The sequence below is a fragment of the Primulina tabacum genome, chromosome 9 (assembly GCF_025594145.1).
Source record: "Primulina tabacum isolate GXHZ01 chromosome 9, ASM2559414v2, whole genome shotgun sequence".
Lineage (NCBI taxonomy): Eukaryota > Viridiplantae > Streptophyta > Magnoliopsida > Lamiales > Gesneriaceae > Primulina > Primulina tabacum.
Genome location: NC_134558.1, coordinates 4,985,593 through 5,007,984, shown reverse-complemented (window position 1 = coordinate 5,007,984; position 22,392 = coordinate 4,985,593). Strand labels below are relative to the sequence as shown.

At 37.2% G+C, this 22,392-nt stretch overlaps 2 protein-coding genes across 2 annotated transcripts; one reads left to right on the top strand and one right to left on the bottom strand.

Moving 5' to 3' along the window:
* The first annotated feature begins 16,953 nt into the window (after window positions 1-16,953).
* On the top strand, window positions 16,954-19,658 carry LOC142504551 (putative LRR receptor-like serine/threonine-protein kinase At1g14390). Its single transcript, XM_075617398.1, has 4 exons — window positions 16,954-18,384; window positions 18,777-18,910; window positions 19,004-19,495; window positions 19,626-19,658. The coding sequence occupies exons 1-3, from the start codon at window positions 17,157-17,159 to the stop codon at window positions 19,274-19,276; spliced, it is 1,635 nt and encodes a 544-aa protein (XP_075473513.1). The 5' UTR covers window positions 16,954-17,156; the 3' UTR covers window positions 19,277-19,495; window positions 19,626-19,658.
* A 972-nt stretch (window positions 19,659-20,630) lies between these two features.
* Window positions 20,631-21,983, bottom strand: LOC142504552 (single-stranded DNA-binding protein WHY1, chloroplastic-like). The gene is made up of 4 exons (XM_075617399.1): window positions 21,832-21,983; window positions 21,461-21,534; window positions 21,269-21,357; window positions 20,631-20,996 (listed from the first exon to the last, which is right to left on the bottom strand). The coding sequence occupies exons 1-4, from the start codon at window positions 21,951-21,953 to the stop codon at window positions 20,883-20,885; spliced, it is 399 nt and encodes a 132-aa protein (XP_075473514.1). The 5' UTR covers window positions 21,954-21,983; the 3' UTR covers window positions 20,631-20,882.
* Window positions 21,984-22,392: the final 409 nt, after the last annotated feature.

The window sequence follows — 22,392 nt, the reverse complement described above, 5'->3', positions numbered from 1 at the left end:
GCAAGATCGGCCGCAAACCATCCATGAAACGCCTCAGCTTCCCTTGGAAATCATTAGCTATCAAGGGCACAAAGTGACACCCCCTTTCGAACTTCCTGACGAAGTCTGCCACGCTACTGTCTCCCTGTCTCAGCGTCATAAACTCCCTAGTCAATCTGGATCGAACTTCTTCAGTGAAGTACTTGGAGTAGAATACCTCCTTAAACCCATTCCACGTCAGTGTCTGCAAGGTCACTGACACCGATGCACTATCCCACCACATTCTAGCATCCCCTGTCAAAAGAAATGTCGCACATCTGACCCTGTCTGCATCTTGAAGCTCCATAAATGCAAAAATCACCTCGATGGACTTAATACATCCTTCAGCTATCATCGGGTCAGTAGTCCCCGAGAACTCCTTAGGATTCATCCTCCTAGACCTTTCGTACACAGCCTCTGGTCTGGGCCTCACCCCTGTATTCACTGCAGCCTGATTCCCCGCAAATTGTGCAAAGAACTGAGTCATTCCTGCAAAAATCTGTGCCTGCATATCATCTGGCGGTGGAGGAGGAGGAGCGTCTCTCCCCTCAACTCGAGCTTCTCTATCCTCATCCCTTACTTCACGGTTAATCAAGCGTCTAGGAGGCATACTGATCCAACAATTTACCCAACACGTAAACCCAATATGCATGAACAAAATATCAATAGCATAAGATGCAAGTAATTCGAGCTTAAAACATGTACATGCTGAAATCATGACTTAATGCTTACTACATGAAATAATTCAAAACTTTAAAACTTACGGACTTGAGGTGTGGCTTCGTGAGCTTCTCGCAACTGGCAGTAGGCGTAACCCTTTACAAGAACACCGCCCTGATACCAACTGTAACGTACCGTACTTTTAAACTACTTGAAATTTGCGGAAAAATAAAAATTTTCATAAATAGCAATAAACCTTCAAACTATGATCATAAACGAACTGTCCAACCGGAAATATTTGCAAAAGAGTGAACATAACTAAAGTTACTAAGAAAAAATGCTTGTTTAAACATTGTAATCAAAACGTGAAATCGGAGCATTTTGAACATTTCATAAAAACTTAAAATATGGCGGTCCTTGGGTTTAGCCTCCCGCTCAGTCCAAGCCAACTCACTGGTCCCCACCTCTCGTCTCTTCAAACTCATCCTCACCTGCATCGATCAAGTCTAGTGAGTCTAAAGACTCAATATGTATAAACTGAAAGTAACAAATACTACGTAATAAGATCACATGCAGCTTTAAAATAGAACGTACATGTAACGCCCATACATTCGTATGCATATGATGTAAGGTAATGATTATGATTAAGTATGTTCATTATTACTCTTATGGTTTATTATGATAATCGTTCGGAGATATGTGATGTAATGGTGATGCTTTATGGTTTCAAGATGTGATATGAATGGTATTGAATGATTTAGAATGAAACCGAGAATGTATGGGTAGAATAGAAAGTTGATATTTAGCCAAATAAATAATAGAAGTGCTAAAACGGTAAGAAACTGTGGCAGTAGTTGTGGTTTTTAGCATAATGTTTTGTATATTGATCCAAATGATGTGAGGCCACTTTCATTAGAAAGATAAGACATAAGGCTATAACTTTATTATTTTGAGTTTGGTCCAAATCATCATTGTGGAAGACTAGCCAAAAGCGCCCCGAAGTGTGTCATGTGTATCGTCGTTCCTCCAGTGACACATGTTGGGAGGAGTTTAAAGATTTATTCTACAACAAATTGTGCGAAGAACTGAGTCATTCCCCGCAAATTGTGCGAAGAACTGAGTCATTCCTGCAAAAATCTGTGCCTGCATATCATCTGGCGGTGGAGGAGGAGGAGCGTCTCTCCCCTCAACTCGAGCTTCTCTATCCTCATCCCTTACTTCACGGTTAATCAAGCGTCTAGGAGGCATACTGATCCAACAATTTACCCAACACGTAAACCCAATATGCATGAACAAAATATCAATAGCATAAGATGCACGTAATTCGAGCTTAAAACATGTACATGCTGAAATCATGACTTAATGCTTACTACATGAAATAATTCAAAACTTTAAAACTTACGGACTTGAGGTGTGGCTTCGTGAGCTTCTCGCAACTGGCAGTAGGCGTAACCCTTTACAAGAACACCGCCCTGATACCAACTGTAACGTACCGTACTTTTAAACTACTTGAAATTTGCGGAAAAATAAAAATTTTCATAAATAGCAATAAACCTTCAAACTGTGATCATAAACGAACTGTCCAACCGGAAATATTTGCAAAAGAGTGAACATAACTAAAGTTACTAAGAAAAAATGCTTGTTTAAACATTGTAATCAAAACGTGAAATCGGAGCATTTTGAACATTTCATAAAAACTTAAAATATGGCGGTCCTTGGGTTTAGCCTCCCGCTCAGTCCAAGCCAACTCACTGGTCCCCACCTCTCGTCTCTTCAAACTCATCCTCACCTGCATCGATCAAGTCTAGTGAGTCTAAAGACTCAATATGTATAAACTGAAAATAACAAATACTACGTAATAAGATCACATGCAGCTTTAAAATAGAACGTACATGTAACGCCCATATATTCGTATGCATATGATGTAAGGTAATGATTATGATTAAGTATGTTCATTATTACTCTTATGGTTTATTATGATAATCGTTCGGAGATATGTGATGTAATGGTGATGCTTTATGGTTTCAAGATGTGATATGAATGGTATTGAATGATTTAGAATGAAACCGAGAATGTATGGGTAGAATAGAAAGTTGATATTTAGCCAAATAAATAATAGAAGTGCTAAAACGGTAAGAAACTGTGGCAGTAGTTGTGGTTTTTAGCATAATGTTTTGTATATTGATCCAAATGATGTGAGGCCACTTTCATTAGAAAGATAAGACATAAGGCTATAACTTTATTATTTTGAGTTTGGTCCAAATCATCATTGTGGAAGACTAGCCAAAAGCGCCCCGAAGTGTGTCATGTGTATCGTCGTTCCTCAAGTGACACATGTTGGGAGGAGTTTAAAGATTTATTCTACAACAAATTGTGCGAAGAACTGAGTCATTCCCCGCAAATTGTGCGAAGAACTGAGTCATTCCTGCAAAAATCTGTGCCTGCATATCATCTGGCGGTGGAGGAGGAGGAGCGTCTCTCCCCTCAACTCGAGCTTCTCTATCCTCATCCCTTACTTCACGGTTAATCAAGCGTCTAGGAGGCATACTGATCCAACAATTTACCCAACACGTAAACCCAATATGCATGAACAAAATATCAATAGCATAAGATGCACGTAATTCGAGCTTAAAACATGTACATGCTGAAATCATGACTTAATGCTTACTACATGAAATAATTCAAAACTTTAAAACTTACGGACTTGAGGTGTGGCTTCGTGAGCTTCTCGCAACTGGCAGTAGGCGTAACCCTTTACAAGAACACCGCCCTGATACCAACTGTAACGTACCGTACTTTTAAACTACTTGAAATTTGCGGAAAAATAAAAATTTTCATAAATAGCAATAAACCTTCAAACTGTGATCATAAACGAACTGTCCAACCGGAAATATTTGCAAAAGAGTGAACATAACTAAAGTTACTAAGAAAAAATGCTTGTTTAAACATTGTAATCAAAACGTGAAATCGGAGCATTTTGAACATTTCATAAAAACTTAAAATATGGCGGTCCTTGGGTTTAGCCTCCCGCTCAGTCCAAGCCAACTCACTGGTCCCCACCTCTCGTCTCTTCAAACTCATCATCACCTGCATCGATCAAGTCTAGTGAGTCTAAAGACTCAACATGTATAAACTGAAAATAACGAATACTACGTAATAAGATCACATGCAGCTTTAAAATAGAACATACATGTAACGCCCAGACATTCGTATGCATATGATGTAAGGTAATGATTATGATTAAGTATGGTCATTATTACTCTTATGGTTTATTATGATAATCGTTCGGAGATATGTGATGTAATGGTGATGCTTTATGGTTTCAAGATGTGATATGAATGGTATTGAATGATTTAGAATGAAACCGAGAATGTATGGGTAGAATAGAAAGTTGATATTTAGCCAAATAAATAATAGAAGTGCTAAAACGGTAAGAAACTGTGGCAGTAGTTGTGGTTTTGAGCATAATATTTTGTATATTGATCCAAATGATGTGAGGCCACTTTCATTAGAAAGATAAGACATAAGGCTATAACTTTATTATTTTGAGTTTGGTCCAAATCATCATTGTGGAAGACTAGCCAAAAGCGCCCCGAAGTGTGTCGTGTGTATCGTCGTTCCTCCAGTGACACATGTTGGCAGGAGTTTAAAGATTTATTCTACGACAAATATTTTCCTCGAGATGTTCGAAGTCAGAAAGTGAAGGAATTTTTAGAACTAAAGCAAGGAAATATGTCAATGCAAGAGTATATTCTCAAATTCGAAGAGGGGTGTCAGTTTGCCCCATATCTGGCCAGCAATGACATCGAAAAGGGCGAGCATTTTCTTAGAGGTGTCCGGGCTGAAATTAAAAGAGACGTTCGAATGTCTAAAGCTGCTTCATATAAAGAGATTATTGAAAAGCAAGGATGGCCGAGAAGGACGAGAAGGAAATTGAAAGAGAAAGACAATTGAAGCGCCAAGATTTTTCTACTAAAGGCCAAGGATCCGGATGGAAAGTTAAGGGCAAGTTCAGAGGCAAAGAAAAAGAGGAGCATCGATCCAAAGCTCCTATCCCACCGCCTACATATGATCGACCTGTATGTCCAAAATGTGGCAAAATGCATATAGGTGAGTGCTTGGTTGGAAGTAATTGATGCTTTCGTTGTGGAGGTGTTGGACATGTTATCAAAAATTGTCCAGTGAAAGGTGAGAAAGGGAAAGATAGAGTTCAAGGCAGAATCTTCACTATGACCAAAGAAGGCGCAAATCCTGATTCTTCTGTTATATCAGGTACTATCTTAATTTCAGGCAAGGCCGCTATTACATTGATTGACACTGGTGCTACGCATTCCTTTATGTCAGAAATTTTCTTGCGCTCTTTGAATGTTGTTCCATCTTTTGAACCCCTCCACTATAGTATTTTGTTGTCGTCGGGAGACGAATTATGGCCTTCTAGTATTCTTAAAGGTTGTACAGTGCAAGTAAATGAGAAAATCTATTTTGCTGATCTTATTATTATTCCCATGGTGGCGTTTGATGTTATTTTGGGAATGGACTGGCTATCGTCATATCGTGCCGTTATTGACTGCGTGGCTAAAACAGTGCGATTTCCTGCAGAAGTTGATGATAGCGGGATTTTCCAGAGTTTAGGTATTTCGCTATACACTCCTTATATTTCTTGTCTCAAAGCTCATGAAATGTTATCAAAAGGGTGTCATGGGTTTTTAGCTGCTGTGATAGATTTGAATACTGAGATGAAGATTGAGTTGAATGAGATTGAGGTAGTTCGGGATTTTCCTGACGTATTTGCGGATGATGTGCCTGGATTGCCACCTGACCGTGAAGTTGAGTTCGTGATTGACTTGGTTCTAGGTACTGCTCCGATTTCAAAAGCTCCTTACCGAATGGCCCCGATTGAAATGAAGGAACTGAAGAATCAATTGCAAGATCTATTAGACAAAGGTTTTATTCGTCCGAGTTCTTCTCCGTGGGGAGCTCCGGTTTTATTTGTCAAAAATAAAGATGGATCTTTGCGGTTGTGCATTGATTACAGAGAGATCAACAAAGCCACGATCAAGAATAAATATCCATTGCCGAGGATTGATGATCTCTTTGATCAGCTACAGGGAGCGACAGTGTTTTCAAAGATCGACCTGCGTTCTGGTTATTATCAGCTGAAAGTTAGGGAAGCCGACGTCCCTAAAACTGCATTCAGAACCAGATACGGCCATTATGAGTTCTTAGTCATGTCATTTGGGTTGACGAACGCTCCGTCTGTCTTCATGGACCTAATGAACCGGGTCTTCAAGCCATATCTGGATAGCTTTGTTATCGTTTTCATTGACGATATCCTGATTTATTCCAAGACTCGGAAACTTCATGTCGAGCATCTCAGAACTGTATTGCAGTTATTAAGGGAACAGCAGTTATATGCAAAGTTGAAAAAGTGTGAATTCTGGTTAGAGCAAGTATCATTTCTGGGCCATATCATTTCGAGAGAAAGCATTGCAGTGGATCCCATGAAGATTGAAGCTATTAAGAAATGGCCTATTCCTACGACAGTCTCCGAGGTGCGTAATTTTCTTGGTTTGGCATATTATTATCGACGTTTTATTGCCAATTTTTCAAAAATAGCCCTGCCATTAACCAATCTGACGAGGAAAGCGGTGAAGTTTGAGTGGACAAACGATTGCCAGCACGGATTTCAAGTATTGAAAGACAAGTTGACATCAGCCCCTATCCTAGCACTTCCGTGTGGTACTGAAGATTTTATTGTTTACACTGATGCGTCAAAGATGGGACTTGGAGCTGTACTGATGCAGCGTGGGAAAGTAATCGCTTATGCTTCTCGCCAGTTAAAGGATTACGAAAAAAATTATCCCACCCACGATCTTGAGTTGGCTGCAGTGGACTTTGCATTGAAATTATGGAGGCATTATCTGTATGGCGAGAAATGTGAAGTTTTCACAGACCATAAGAGCTTGAAATATCTATTCTCTCAGAAGGAACTCAATATGCAGCAGAGGAGGTGGTTAGAACTTGTTAAAGATTATGATGTGACCATTAGCTACCACCCAGGTAAAGCAAACGTCGTTGCAGATGCTTTGAGCTGCAAGTCAGTTTCTTCTTTGAGCTCATTGATTCAGAAGCCGTTGCTATTGGATCTTCAGAGGAGCGAGATCGCTATGGTAGAGCAAGGGACCATCGCTAGATTTTCAGCTTTGGTTATTCGACCTACATTGACAGATAGGATACGACGGGAGCAACTTAATGACAATCAGTTGATGAAATTGCGATCTAAAGCCAATGAGAAAGGAAACATAGAGTTTGCGATGAAAACTGATGATTTGTTAACGTTTAGAGGTCGGATATGTGTTCCCAGTGGTGATGACATTTGACGGGATGTTTTGACAGAGGCTCATACCGCGCCATACTCGATACATCCAGGTAGCATCAAGATGTATCAGGATCTCCGATGTCTCTACTGGTGGCCAGGTATGAAAAGTGATATCGCAAAATTCATATCCGAATGTCTAACATGTCAGCAGGTAAAGATTGAGCATCAAAGACCTGCTGGAACTTTGCAATCCCTCCCAATACCTCAGTGGAAGTGGGAGCACATCACCATGGACTTCGTAACGGGACTTCCAAGAACACCAAAGGGTTACAACTCCATCTGGGTGATTGTTGACAGGTTAACCAAGTCAGCTCATTTTCTTCCAGTCAAGACGACGTTTACAATGTACCAGTATGCTGAAGTTTATGTAGCTGTGATGGTGAGACTTCATGGTATCCCTGTGTCAATTGTATCTGACCATGACCCGAGGTTTACTTCCAAATTTTGGAAGAGCTTGCACAGAGCCTTGGGCACCAGGTTGGCTTTTAGCACAGCTTATCATCCTCAGAGTGATGGGCAGTCAGAGAGGGTGATTCAGATTCTTGAAGATATGCTACGAGCCTGCACGATTGATTTTCCTGGTAGTTGGGATTCTAAATTGCCACTTGCGGAATTTACTTATAACAATAGTTATCATGCGACGATTGGCATGGCACCATACGAGGCTATGTATGGCAGAAATGTAGGTCACCGTTGAATTGGGATGAAGTCGGTGAAAGAAAGATGTTAGGACCAGAATTGTTTCAACAGACAGCTGATGTGATTACTTTAATCCAGGATAGAATGAAGACGGCCCAAACTAGACAGAAAAGTTATGCCGATAACCGAAGAAGGCCTTTGGAATTTGAAGTTGGAGATCATGTATTTGTAAAAATTGCCCCTCTCAAAGGCATTATGAGATTTGGCAGGAAAGGAAAGCTGAGCCCAAGATTTATCAGCCCATTTGAAATTCTGGACAGGATAGGAGAAAGAGCATATCGTCTAGCCTTACCGCCGGATTTGGATAGAGTCCACAATGTATTTCACGTCTCAATGCTCAGGAAGTACATCTCGAACCCTTCCCATGTTCTCAGACATGAAGCGTTGGATCTGATGCCAAACTTGACTTATCAAGAAGTACCAATCCAGATTTTAGATCGCAAGGTTAAAGTACTAAGGAATAAGGAGATCGACAATATCAAGATTCTTTGGCGTAATCAGTTGGTTGAAGAAGCAACGTGGGAACCAGAGGAGGAAATAAAGCAGCGATATCCTGAGTTATTCGCACAGTAATGGCAATTTCGGGGACGAAATTTCTTAAGGAGGGGAGAATTGTAACGCCCAGACATTCGTATGCATATGATGTAAGGTAATGATTATGATTAAGTATGGTCATTATTCCTCTTATGGTTTATTATGATAATCGTTCGAAGATATGTGATGTAATGGTGATGGTTTATGGTTTCAAGATGTGATATAAATGGTATTGAATGATTTAGAATGAAACCGAGAATGTATGGGTATAATAGAAAGTTGATATTTAGCCAAATAAGTAATAGAAGTGCTAAAACGGTAAGAAACTGTGGCAGTAGTTGTGGTTTTTAGCATAATGTTTTGTATATTGATCCAAATGATGTGAGGCCACTTTCATTAGAAAGATAAGACATAAGGCTATAACTTTCTTATTTTGAGTTTGGTCCAAATCATTGTGGAAGACTAGCCAAAAGCGCCCCGAAGTGTGTCGTGTGTATCGTCATTCCTCCAGTGACACATGTTGGGAGATTGAGCTTAACTTTTTACTCAGACCTTTAAATGACATGAGGTCAATTGGAGAAGCAAGCCAAGACATAGAGCTACAACTTTGTAGTTTACCATTGTTCCAAATTATGACGGGAAAAGGCGTTTTGGAGGCAATCTTTGAGGAGGCTGTGCGCAGAGCGGCGCCCGAGCGGTAAGAAACTACCGCCCGAGCGCCACTGGTTCTGAAATTTTGTGTTTCGGGCAGAAACGTCCGTGCTAGGGCGGTAATGTATGACCGTCCGAGCGCCCAGTACAGTACAAAAGCGTGTTTTGGGTGTTTTAAGGTATAAAATCGGTTGAGACTCTCATTTTTCTCATTTCCCTTCTCCTCATTTCTCTTCTCCATCGATTCTTAGCTAGGGTTCCTCATCATCATCTTCTTCTCTTATTCAATCAAGCAATTAATCTTCAATCCGGAGTTGGAACTTCATCTTTTTAGTGTGAGGGGCAAAGGTAAGTGGTTTTTCTTCTTGTTCTTGAGTTAATGAAGATGGAGAAGTTAGGGAATGATGGTTGTGAATGTTGTATTGGATTAAATGATCATCTAATGTTGTTATTTTTGTGTTGATGGTTGGTTATTGGGTTTATTATTGTAGGATCACCATCAAGATTTAGGAAAGCAAGTGCTCCAAGTGTTGTAAGTGGAATCATTTCTTCAATGCATCACATGATCCTATATGTATGTGTTTTGATGATTTTATGATGTTAACTCCTTTCAAATTCCATTCATGATATATATATATATGTAAATATATATATATAGTAGTGCAATTATATGCATTTTGAATGAAAGGAGTTAAACTTTTCAAGATGCCTCTAATGTGTTTGATAAAATGCTTGAATGAAGTTTTATATGATTGAATGATTGGATTGATAGTGATAGTAGCGGTGTTGCCTTTGGCAATTCTAAGTCCGCAATGTAATTGGCCAATTAACGATGAAAACATGTGCTCTCTTATAAGATGCATTTTATGCAGAGGTACGTGTCCCTCCTATAAGATTCGTTTTTACGAAGAGGGTTAGCAATGAATGAACTATCTTATAAGAACTATCAATTCTTCAGTTAATCAATGAAATGAATATCATCCCTATGTATTGTTGTATTATGATTCTTGACGGATGATATTAATGATGATTCGACGTTTATGAAATGAGTTGGTTAATGTTTTCAAGAAAATAAAATTGAGGCTATCCCTTTTATGTTTTACAATAAAATGATATATATGTATCTTGTTAGTATTGATTCCATTTGCTGAGTTTTATTCTCATTCCAGTTATGTTCATGTGATGCAGGCACAGGTAAGAAAGACCGATCATCCCTGAGTTGTCGAAGCGAGAGAAGGGAATATGCCAAACCTTGGAGATTTTGAATGGACGTTATTTTGTTATTATCAAGCTTTTGGCTAGTTTGGAAAAACATTGAAAATCTTGTTTTGCGCTTTGGTTTTGGCAAGATGTGTAGATACTTTACACACTGGTATCTGATGTATATGAAAATCTTTTGCATGTGTATTATGTGTTGTTTGAGGCAGGTGGCATGTCCTATTTACGGAGAGATGCTGCCCAAATTTTTTTTTTTAGATTAACACATTTTCTCCAATTATATTTTAAAGTTTCCGCACTAATTATGCATCTTAGTCACGAGTGTTACAGTACATACTGGAACTTGAACTTGAATAAATAAGATTGAGCATACGTACATACATACATACATAGACGTGCCATCCACATAAAGCTTTTCTTAAACATGCCTACATCGTACATACTTGAACATACATAAACTTCATCATTTTGCGTAGAGACATGTTTCAAAGCAAGTGACTCATACATAAATACGTCTGATCAGACTAAACTACAGTACTGGGCTGATAGGGAAGATCCACTGCCACATACATGAGATCCCCGTTCATAATTTAACGGGTGGATTGGTCCATGGTCATACTTTACCGCTTTTCAATACTGATCGAAACCCGTTCATAATTTAACGGGGTGGATTGGTCCCTGATCATACTTTACCGCTTTCCAATCTCATACATAATTTGGTCACAAAACATTTAACATACTTCAAAAACATGAAAATATTTTCTTTGCACGTCGAACATACTTACTTGGCGTTGAGGGATTCGTTGGATCTCGCTTGGGGCCGTTGCTGTACATACTAACATGAATTTCAACACTTATCTTGCATAACTTAGACGTAGGTATTTGTGCTCACCACCGAATCAAATAAATAGCTTATGACATTCTAGATTACTCGGGACTTGACCTCGTTTAATTATCGTACTAAACAATGACATAAAACCTCAAAACAATCACTAAATTTTTTCCCAAAAATGGAGTAAACGGACCCCGTGCACCCCTCCGAGTCCGGATCCGGGTCCGTACTCTATCTTCACCCTACTGAAATAACTCAAGCACGGACCTCGTGTAAGGGTCCGTCTACATGTCCGTGTACCCACTGGATTTTGACATCTCGGATGAAACAAAGGCACGGACCCCGTGCCAGGGTCCGTGTACCTGCGGGAGGAGCAAACCAACGAAAATTTCTGTGCTTGTGACTTAATCCCCCTAGCTCGATCATCCCGACCATGAATCGACACCTCGAGACCCATCCTAGGATACTGTAACACTGACTCAAGCCTATACAATTGCCCCAAAATAATCACGTATCACAAGTAACACAATAAACCCGCGAACACGACTTTTGACAACAAAACGTTTTTTTACGACTACTCATTCTCCCAAGTGCCTAACGACACGAAACGAAACAACAATAACCATCCCAACATCATTAAAAATTTACCTATACGCAGCAGCGATCACCCGCCGATCAACGATCATAACTCACTAATTTCTTATCAAAATATTTCGAATTTACTGTCAAATCGAAGGTATCAAAAAGTTCTACGTTTTATATGTTGAAGGTTTTTCCAGAAACTTGACCGAAAAATCGCAGTAATTAAAATGACAGCAAATTACGAGTTTTAGATCTAAAAACGTTTCAAAAATCGATCCAACAATTTTCTGCTCAAACTTTGCACATCACACATGGATTTTTATGCATAATAAACAACACAACGCATAATATGACGAGATCGATGCAGGAAAAATAGAATATACATGCCTTTAAATTTTTAACGTTACCGATCGACAACACCGAAGCGGGAAGGATGCGAGAGACGATCCGGGACGAACGTGGCACGATTTCTTGCAACAAAACCACAAAAAATTGCTGGAAAATATACAGGAAGGGAGCGGCTGCTCTCTCTCTCTACTAAGAACTCTAGTTTTCTCTCAAGAATAAATTTCTGAAATTGTGATTTTTTTTGTGTGTGTGTGTGATATCGGTTTTATGTGTGTGTAAGTGTGGGTTTGTGCGTGTGTTTAATATAATTAGGGCCAAATTATTGCTTAATTAAAATTTAACAAGCTAATTTAAAAACACTAACTCAATTAACAAGTTAATCAAAATGATAAACTACTATACACTCTAATAAAATTTTCTAATTTAAACAAAATTCACAACTGCTTGACTTTAAGAGTTTTAAAATTCTAAAATCACTCAAATAAATAATTTAGGCTTTTAAAATGCTAGAACTAAATAAATTATTTAAAATGTCACATCCTTAACTTAAAATAAAATACCACGTTTTAAAATTGCCAAACTCGTCGTCGATCTCTTTTCCTCGATCCCGCATCGGATAATCGCCTGAAACATGAAACTCAAGAAAATATTTTTAACGTGTATCACATAAGCATAAATAATTTAAAACAATGAAATATCATAAATCATTCATTGCTAAAAATCACTTTAAAATTAAATAAATGATTTAACTATTAAGAAATGCATGGGTTTTACATGTACTGAATTTGGGGCTCTACATTTAGAGTCCAAGTTAATTAGGTAATTATATTTTGAGTATCTTTTTTATTTGTAAACAATATATGCATGAATTTTGATGATTGTAAACAATTATTCTTGAGTTTTAATCAAATTTTTTTAGTTTTTCTCTCAAATCAAACTTATCCAAGTTTAACACTTTGTATACACCTTTGTATATTTCTCAAATCAAACTTATCAAAGTATAACACTTTGTGGCGTTTGTAGATTGTTCTTCACTTGGATTTTCAAAGACGAGTTCTTTGAAGGTTCGCTTGAGATCGATTGTTTATCTCATTAATATTTGTTGCTAAGTTCTTCTTAATTTAGAGGTGAATATTACAACGGGGTCTTCTGGTCAGGGCGCGCTCGGGCGGTAAGATGTTGCCGCTCGGGCGCGAAGTTTTATCTCCCTAGCGCGGAGTTCTCTGGTCTGGAGTCTTGATTTGGCATCATCTTCATAATTTAGCACTTGAATAACATTGAAATGTCTTCCAACTTCATTGTTATGCATGCCGAATTCTTTGAAACTTCGAATCTTGCTCGTATGATTTTGACAACACAGCTGTTTGGATCTCTTCTCAAGATTTAGCACGTAATGCCCAGCCAGATTCATATTACCATATCCTTATCAACTAAAGATATGATAACTCATCGTGGCATGTTGTTAATTGTCTCTATTCAGTTTCAAAACACTTCTTCATTTTTAAAATTCTATTTAATATAATTTTTTATTTTTTAAGTACATATTCATTTTTAGAGAAAACTCATCGGTGCATGATATTACAAGTCTGTTGTTTTTTATGCCGTGAGAATTTGTTGAAACGTCCACTTCTCGTTTTTCTTTAAAATATACTAAAAAAAAATTCCTCTATTCTAATCATTCGGCCGAATATTTATATATATACACACAAACATATTTTTAAAATAACTTCGCACCATCTAAAAAATAAACAACCACAGTACTGGGCGACGGGGACATCAGCGACACTCTCACCCGTCAACTGAGTTTTGGCCTTACATATTATCATATCATGTCAATGAAAATACGATCGTCGAGCTCCCTCTGGGCCATTTCTCTCATGATATCTCCAATCATATCATCGTATCATCGTATTAGTCACAAACACTTCACCTCCTCCAACGTTTCATATTTTCATCACTTATAAATATTCATGCATATATATATATATATATATATATATATATATATAAAATCATTTTTCTTTTAAATCAAGCATGCAACACGTCTTTTAGCGTTAACGTTTTATCATAAAATTTCATAAACATTTAAAATAAAAATTTTAAAATATATTACAGCATTCAGGGCACTGCCAGGACGTCTAACAATTTTTGGTGTAAAATGGACGTTTTACCCCTAGAAGCATAATTTTTCGTATTTATCTTTAGACCTCGGAACGACGTCCCAAATCGTCCCAAACTTATCATAATACCTTAAAAAACTCCCATAAATATTTCTTAGGCTTAAAATTTAGTTTTTTGATAATTTCCTCAATTCGTTTTTAAACTTAGACGTACATCCCGGGTTTGACTCGTATTGACTCGAAACTTAACTAAACTTACAAAACTTGAACCAAAGCTTAATAACACCTAAATAAACCATTTCAACCAAATTCAAGCCCAACAAGACCTTCGATCATGCCTAGGAAGCTGCTGTATTTTTATGCACAAGAGTCCTAGCTCTAGTGTGATTCGAACCTAGTCTAGCTTCGACCCCAGTCTCTTAGCCACACGACCAGACCCTTGGTCACCCTCTTAGGACCCTAACCGAACCCTAGGTAAGCTTCTGGACATATGCTAACTCGCCTAGACGTCGCAACCCCCCAACAGTCGTACCCTCCCTTACATGCGCAGCCCTATGGGCGCGCGATCACCCTTGCCCTCGACTCTCTCATCGTTCAACCTGTCTAAGACCATGGCTCGACCCTCCTAAGACCCCTGGACATGCCCTTATCAGCAGCTACAAGCCGCATGCCCTAGGAAACCCTAGACGAAGAGTCCAAGTCCCCAAGGAATATATTTTCGTTCATCCATGAAGCCCTCACGTCTAGCCCTTGTGCCGACTCCTAAGTGGCTCCTAGACCCTCTGAAATTCATCCTTTTTTGTGTCCCTACCATGGCAGCCCCTTTAGGTATCCTTAACATGAGTTTTTGAATCATAAAACATGAGTTATATGCATGTATGCCCAAAAAAACTAAAATAAAAATGTGCCACATATTTTTCATGCAAATTTTAATCAAATAAACATAATATGGTGTGAAAGATGTTTGAAAGAAAGTTAAGGCGTGTCTTTGCGTAATTTACGTCCGAAAACAACGTTGATTGAGCGATGGGGAGGGAACTTTACTGAATTTTTCCTTGCCCAAATCACGTGAAGGTGCTGGGTGTGTGATGTTTGTGGCCGTGTAATAGCTGATGAAGAGTCCTAGTATTTTTCCTTGTGGTGTGCATGAGTTTTGTGTAGTAGAAATAATGTTTTGAAGGCCTTTAATTTGATATATGTACTTGTGTAGCAAGCTAAGCCAATTTATCATGGTATATTAGGCTCATTAGGTCCATTAAGTAATAATCAAAATATTTTGTTAAGGGAAATTTGTAAAAATATTATCCGAGTTTTCAAAAAGTCCCTATTTTTCTCCAAAATCGAAAATCGTTTAAAAATACATCTCGACGTGTAAAAATACCCCAAAAGTTGTCATTTTCGAAAATACCATTTAAAATATACCATACATTAATCAATTAAAAATATTTATTTAATAAAAATATTTTCTCTCCTATGATCCTCGGTCTCCGATCCTCGATCGCCTCTCGAAAAATCTTTAAAACACAGTTTTATGCATTCTAGTTAAAAACCATATTTTAAACATGTAAACATGCCTACGATATTTACTAAATGCAATTAAAACAATTTAATTAAAATACATAAGAAATTTGATAACTTGAATGCATTTAGTTCACATGAAACTTCAATTTTTTCGAAAGGTTACAAATAACTCAAGCATATTTCGTAAATTTTCGAGCTAACGATATAACTTGCAAATCACGTTAGTCAAAGATCTGTATTTATGAGTTAAGTCTGATCAGTTCAAATCATGATCATAAAAACTTAAGTCCGATTTTTTTTTTTTTTTTGACAATTCAGAAGAAAATAAATCTATTCGAGTACATAAAAAAATGAAGTTCAAAGAGTCAAGCATGTACTAAAAGTACAATCAATAACATTAAATATTCATTTATTAAAAAGACAAAATTCATAATTTATTGTAGCGTATCTCAATAAAAAAAAAATCACAATCTAAACTTTACTTATTCGATGGTATCTTTCTTTCTATAAACAAAGTTTTTGCACAACATAAACTCAAACCGAGGAATTTTTTGCTCAACGTATATAAAAGGAAATGAAATCGTGGAAAAGAAATTAAAGCCAAATCCTATGTAACCATCAATCAATTATAAGTAAGTTCTTGTGATACGGTCTCAAAAATTTTCATTTGTGAGACCGATATTCACAATAAAAAATAAAACTCTTAGCATAAAAAATAATATTTTTCATGGATTACTCAAATAAGATATTCGACCCACGAAATTGATATATGAGACCTTCTAACAAGAATTTTTGTGATGAACTATAACGTATGGAGTATATAAATTTGTAACTTTCATAAATCAAAATAAAGCAAGATTGGCATCAAATGGTGATATGAAACACAACTGGCTCCACTCCCACGTGCTCCATTAGCTGGTGAAAGGTTCCAAAATTGCATGCATGCTAGTCCCACTCGTCAGAAATAAATTCCTTAAATTAAGAATTAAATGGTTTTCAAATAAATGAAAATTTATTATATTCACGAATAATCAATTGGCATTAAATGGTCAACAAGAGAAAAGGCTCATAAATATTCAAAATCCTTGTATATATATAATCTTTCATACATGACATGTTTAAATTCATGCTACAATTAAATCTTTTTTAAGTTTCTAAATTCGTAGAAATTTATGCTATTGAAAATGCATGTAATACATAAAAAAATAAAATAAAATAAAATGCTCGAGACCGATTAGATGCTCCTCATGTTTTAGCTTTTTATAATTAAAAAAAACATTTTTTTAAAAAAAAAATTTGCTTAGTATTTTCAAGAAAAATTACCGTGTGCTACTTGCTAGCTTGCAAGTTGAAACCAAGCAAAAAGGAAACAAAATTATTGCAAAATAAAATCCCACTTTAATAATTTCATCCATTTCTCTTTGCTTTCTGCGTTATTTACACTTTAGAAAAGCCAAGATGACACATTTCATCTTCTTGAGATATCCAAACTCCAAATTTTTCTGATGATTTCGTGTGTTTTAGGCTGATTTTCTAGTTGAATTTCTCATCTTCCCACCTAACTTACCAGTATTGAGCTTGTTTGTCTCTGAAAATGGAACATCAATGGGTGTTGTCAACCATCATTTTCCTGGTATCTTTCCCATTTTCAATGGCACAATTATCTTCAACTGAAACCAGAATCCTATTGCAAATTCAATGGTTTCTTGAATATCCACCAGCACTTGAACAATGGAACAAATGGACAAACTTTTGTACGTTGCCACCAAATCCTGCTCTTACACTTGTCTGTTCAAGTAATCACATCACTGAACTGATCATTGTAGGAAACAAAAGCTCTGCTTCCAGGAATCCGAAAATCTCAGCTTCAGACTTTGCAGTTTCTAAGCAGACTCTTTCTGATAAGTTCTCACTTGAATCATTCTTCACTGTCTTAACCAAGCTTTCGAGTTTGCAGAAGCTGTCATTGGTTTCTTTAGGATTATGGGGGCGGTTACCAGCAAAAATCAACAGGCTTCGATCCCTTGAAGTGCTGAATGTTAGGTCAAACTTCATATATGGTGACATCCCTCCATCAGTATCAAGTTACCAGAGTTTAAAAAGTCTTGTATTAAGTAACAATTTGCTCAATGGGAGCGTTCCAGATCTAAGTGCTCTATCGGTGCTTGAAGAGCTGGATTTGAGTAGCAATTTTTTGGGGCCTAAATTTCCATCTTTAGGCAACAATCTTGTATCTGTTCTGATTGGGAACAATTCATTGAAATCTGAAATTTCAATAGATTTCAAAAAAATGAATAGGCTTCAAGTTCTTGATTTGTCATCCAATAACCTCATTGGACCAATCCCTTCGTTCCTTTTTTCCATGCCTAAAATTCAGTACATCAGTCTGGCTAAAAATCAGTTATGTGGGGCACTTTCAGCAGATGTTTCATGCAATATCAATCTTAGTTATGTGGACATTTCAAATAACCTCTTAACTGGGAGATTACCTTCTTGTCTAGCATCAAATCTAGGAAACAGGACATTTATTACTCTGTGGAATTGTCTGTCAAACACAACCTCAGTCTATCAGAGACCTACTTCTTTCTGCCAAAAAGATCATGCATTAGCTGTTAATCCTTCGGCAACAGTCCAGAAAGAGCAACCAATGATGAAACTTGGCGTTGTACTTGGTATCATCGGGGGCATTGTTGCAGTTTTAGGTGTCTTGGGGTTCTTGATTTTGGCAATCCTGAAAAGAGCTCCAAGAAAAAGAGGCAGTGAGTACAAGTATGACAACGTTGTGATCCAGAAAACTTCTGCTCCCGGATCTTCGACCGGAAGTAAGTTCCCAATCCCTTTTTTCTCTTCAGCATCTAGAAATGGTTAGAAAGTACGTTTGTCAAAGGAGTAATGGGATGACATATTGTTTATATTTTAACATGTTCTCCCATATCAAAGAAAGATTCGAGTATATGCCTAAAATTAAATATTCAAAGTTGTATATATTTTTGTGGGGTAGCGGATATAAACGCCTAAATAACATACAAGATCAGTTTATTTAAATATAAAGGATAGTGTGAACCGGTGGCTTTTAAATTGTAATGGTATCATGATATAAAGGTTAAAATCTACTCTTTAAAATATCTGAGTTCATGGGAAGTAGCAATTAATACAAGGTGATAGTTTGTCATGCATGAACTTGAATCAAGAATTTATCATCGCATGTCATCAGGACGTATACCGCAGACAGATCAATTGGCATTGCCAGGACTGCCACCATATCATGTGTTCACGCTAGAGGAAATTAAAGATGCAACCAACAATTTCGATACAATTAATCTTGTGGGAGCAGGATCACAGGATCAGGTGAAGAAGCTATTTTCTCGTGTGTGTTTAATGTAAGTGAATGTGTAAGCTTGTGTAAAAATTCGACTCGTCTTTTTTATTGATTTTCAACAGAGATACGAAGGTAGACTTAGAGATGGATCACCAATCTTAGTGAAGTGTATTAAGCTAAAACAGAAGCATTCACCACAAGCTCTGGAGCACCACATGGAAGTTGTATCGAAGCTGAGGCACTGGCATTTAGTCAGTGTTCTCGGGCACAGCATTGCCACGCACCAAGACCATCCAAACACGACCAGCACAGTCCATATCGTGCTCGAAAATATAGCCAACGGGTCATTGAGGGATCACCTAACTGGTACACAACTTTTAAAACTGATATTTTGAAATGCTGAGGAACACTTATTTCACATTTGGCAGATTGGAGAAAAAAGGGAAGTTCTGAAATGGCCACAGAGAATGGCAATCACTATGGGTATTGCCAGGGGGATTCAATACCTGCATACAGGAGGAGTTCAAGGGAACGACCTGAAAATCGAAAACATACTCTTAGATGGAAGTCTCACTCCTAAAATAAGCAGCTTTAAATTAACACTTCCATCTAAGGTAATCAATTTATGTGGTTTAAAATGGTATATTATATGTTTATATAATACATCTATATCTATATATAGGCCAACAAGTAAAAATAAGCCAAAAAGTTCTTGATGGCTCATTTTAACCAATGAAACTGCAGGTTGGTGTGGAAAACTCACTTCATAGCCAGGACCCTTAAACCGGTTAAGCTTTCTGATCCTTTCTAAGTCTCATTTCCTGCATATTTCCTCTGCTTTTCGACATAGTCGTTATGAAGTGAGATGATGATTCCAACGATTGAACATTAGTCCACTACTTTTCGTTTCATTCTCAAGATAGTTTCATGTCGCATCTTGAAACAAATAAAAGAGTTGAGACAAAGCAAGCACAATATGATAATCTCACGCGATGCTCCGTATCTAGCAGTGAAGATCCAGACAAGGAAGACATTTATCGACTGGGAGTTATCCTAACCGAAGTTATCATTGGTAACACCAATACAATCTCAGAGTGAATCCGATGACCTTAAGTATCAGGTCGTGCAACTACCCTACGCAATTAGGCTGAATTTTCCAATTTCCACAAGGATTATTGAACTTCGGCTTGTTGATTCATATACAGCTAGAGAGGAGCTTGGCAGAATCACCATCAAAACTACGAGACTAGTCGATCCCTCTACTGTATGGAAACTTTTGCATATGAATCCTTGAAACGTTTGCCCAGATCACTGTAACTGTCTATGCAAAGATCCATAGGGCGAACCTACGGTGAGGACGTGCTTTGGCATCTGCAGTACTCAGTTCAAGTTCAAGAGGGTTGGACAAAGAGTGGAAACCTCAGTGGAAATATTAGTGGTAACCTTGATACAAAGTTGTAAAGCTCCATGCCAGTAATATTCTGTTGTAACAATTCTTCCATTTTCCTGCGTACCCAATCGATGGTGGCGCACAATCAAGTTCTTGATCTCTAAGAGCAACGTAATTAATCATGCAACAACATTCTTCTCCATTTCAGTTCAAAACCATCTTGGACTTCATATGCTGCTGCATTTGTTGCTCTAGTATTTGATGTATATTGAATATGTTAAATTATGATCTATTGGGTAATTTATTATTTCCACCAGTTAGGCCATTATTGACATTTATCAGGTAATCAAGCCATCAAAACATTCAATGAAGCCATTGTATTCAAGTTAAATGAGAGTTCTTACTTTGACACATTACATACATAAAGTAATGGAAAAGAGTATTTCCCCAATTTTTTGGTTTCTGGTCATCGTATTCATACAACAGAGAGATTACTAAACAACGGAGTGAAAAACAAATTTACACCAGTAGAAAACAAAGAAGATGAGAATGACGAAAAAAGGAGAGGTCATCCTTGGCTTAACTAGCAACTTCGGTGCGAAGTTTTCCTCCTATCTGTTCCATTCATAGTCCACGGTAGAGTTTGCATTGTTTAGACGACTTGCATCTTCAGGCCTTGTTGAGTTTGCAAATGTATGCCAACCTAAAAGGTATGGCAAAATGAACTGCGACGACACAAAATGAGCGGTCGTCATTATAAAATTAGTATGCATTATTTCAACAGAGATTTATAATGGTTAACTATACGAAAAAATTCAACACTAAACACTCCCACGTGACAAACGATCAAAAGCTGTACAAGGCCAAACTGATTCCGAAACTAATAAAGATCTAGAGGAAATTCATATAGCTCCTATCAGAATGGCAATCAATAGGACAATGATATCAATAAGACACATGTCAAGGGAATTGAATAGTGGACAAAGCTGTGACTTACATTGAATGATGAAACTAGTACAGCAAACTCTGCCTTAGTGATGGGGATATAAATATTCTCGTCCACATTTATAAGCTTGTTTTGAACACCTTAAATCAGCAAACAATCTCATGATCAAAAGGCGTAATAAGCAAATATAATACATATTACTCTCAAAAGGTTCATGGCATGATTTAAGAGAGATGTCATTACTGAGATTGAAGAAGTGGCCAGAACCATCAGGCAAAGGCTCCACCTTCAACAATTTCCTCACCTTGCCTTCTTCGCTGCACAAGTTCATTCACAAATGACATTTAAAATTTACGAATATATATTAATTAGTCCTTTAATAAGTGTTTTAACAATGGCTAGCAAGGTGCCAGAAGTGATAGACTGGTTAAATTAAATTGGCAGGTCATATTATTTTTGTAGTGTTATGTGGATAGAAAATCCATGAGCGACTCTTTGTTGCTGCTATGCATGAGGTATTAACCAAGGTAAGAGAGCTAGTGAACAAAAATTAACAAACTTCTGAGTTTTCATTAACAAAAATCAGTCAGAATGTACAGGACATATAATCTGACCTTCTTCCTTTATGAGGATCGTGAAAAAATTCACAAGAATCTCGAGTCCCAAGGCTGATAATGTTTCCTATTTCGGTCACCGACAATGAGAATAACTGGAAATAAGCAAAATCAAACACCATCGAATTTTTTTAAGCAATTTTATAGATAATCATATATGATTATGCAACGTAATCTCAAATAGTCATCATTTTTTATGTAAGATATGTAATTAAATAATGTTTAACCATGAAGAAGCTTCACATGATATTATATCATCACAAGGCGCAAATAAATATATAAATGTAAACTAAGAAAGATAATTGATAAAGATTCATCATCATATTCTTTTACCAAAAAACTAAGTTTAAAATTCAAAGTTTCAATCCTCTATAGCAACAATTACTAGAAAACATAACTAATATTCTAGATCATTTACATATGCACCATTAACTCCATTCATAATCCTCTTATCATTGGACTCGAAATCAACATCTTCTCATTCTCCTCCGATGTATCTAAATCCTTATCAAGTTCTCTAATGGGGACGTTCATTTCATTGGACTAATCCTTGGTTGTAGA

What these genes read in the sequence shown, in the direction of transcription:
- LOC142504552 (XM_075617399.1), bottom strand. Translation starts at nt 21,953, where the DNA reads ATGGTGTTTGATTTTGCTTATTTCCAGTTATTCTCATTGTCGGTGACC. An exon ending in TGGCCACTTCTTCAATCTCA is followed by an intron (nt 21,358 to 21,460) that starts GTAATGACATCT and finishes TGCTGATTTAAG; the next exon opens with GTGTTCAAAACAAGCTTATA. An exon ending in TACTAGTTTCATCATTCAAT is followed by an intron (nt 20,997 to 21,268) that starts GTAAGTCACAGC and finishes GTGTCGTCGCAG; the next exon opens with TTCATTTTGCCATACCTTTT.
- LOC142504551 (XM_075617398.1), top strand. Translation starts at nt 17,157, where the DNA reads ATGGAACATCAATGGGTGTTGTCAACCATCATTTTCCTGGTATCTTTC. An exon ending in TCCCGGATCTTCGACCGGAA is followed by an intron (nt 18,385 to 18,776) that starts GTAAGTTCCCAA and finishes GCATGTCATCAG; the next exon opens with GACGTATACCGCAGACAGAT. An exon ending in GAGCAGGATCACAGGATCAG is followed by an intron (nt 18,911 to 19,003) that starts GTGAAGAAGCTA and finishes GATTTTCAACAG; the next exon opens with AGATACGAAGGTAGACTTAG.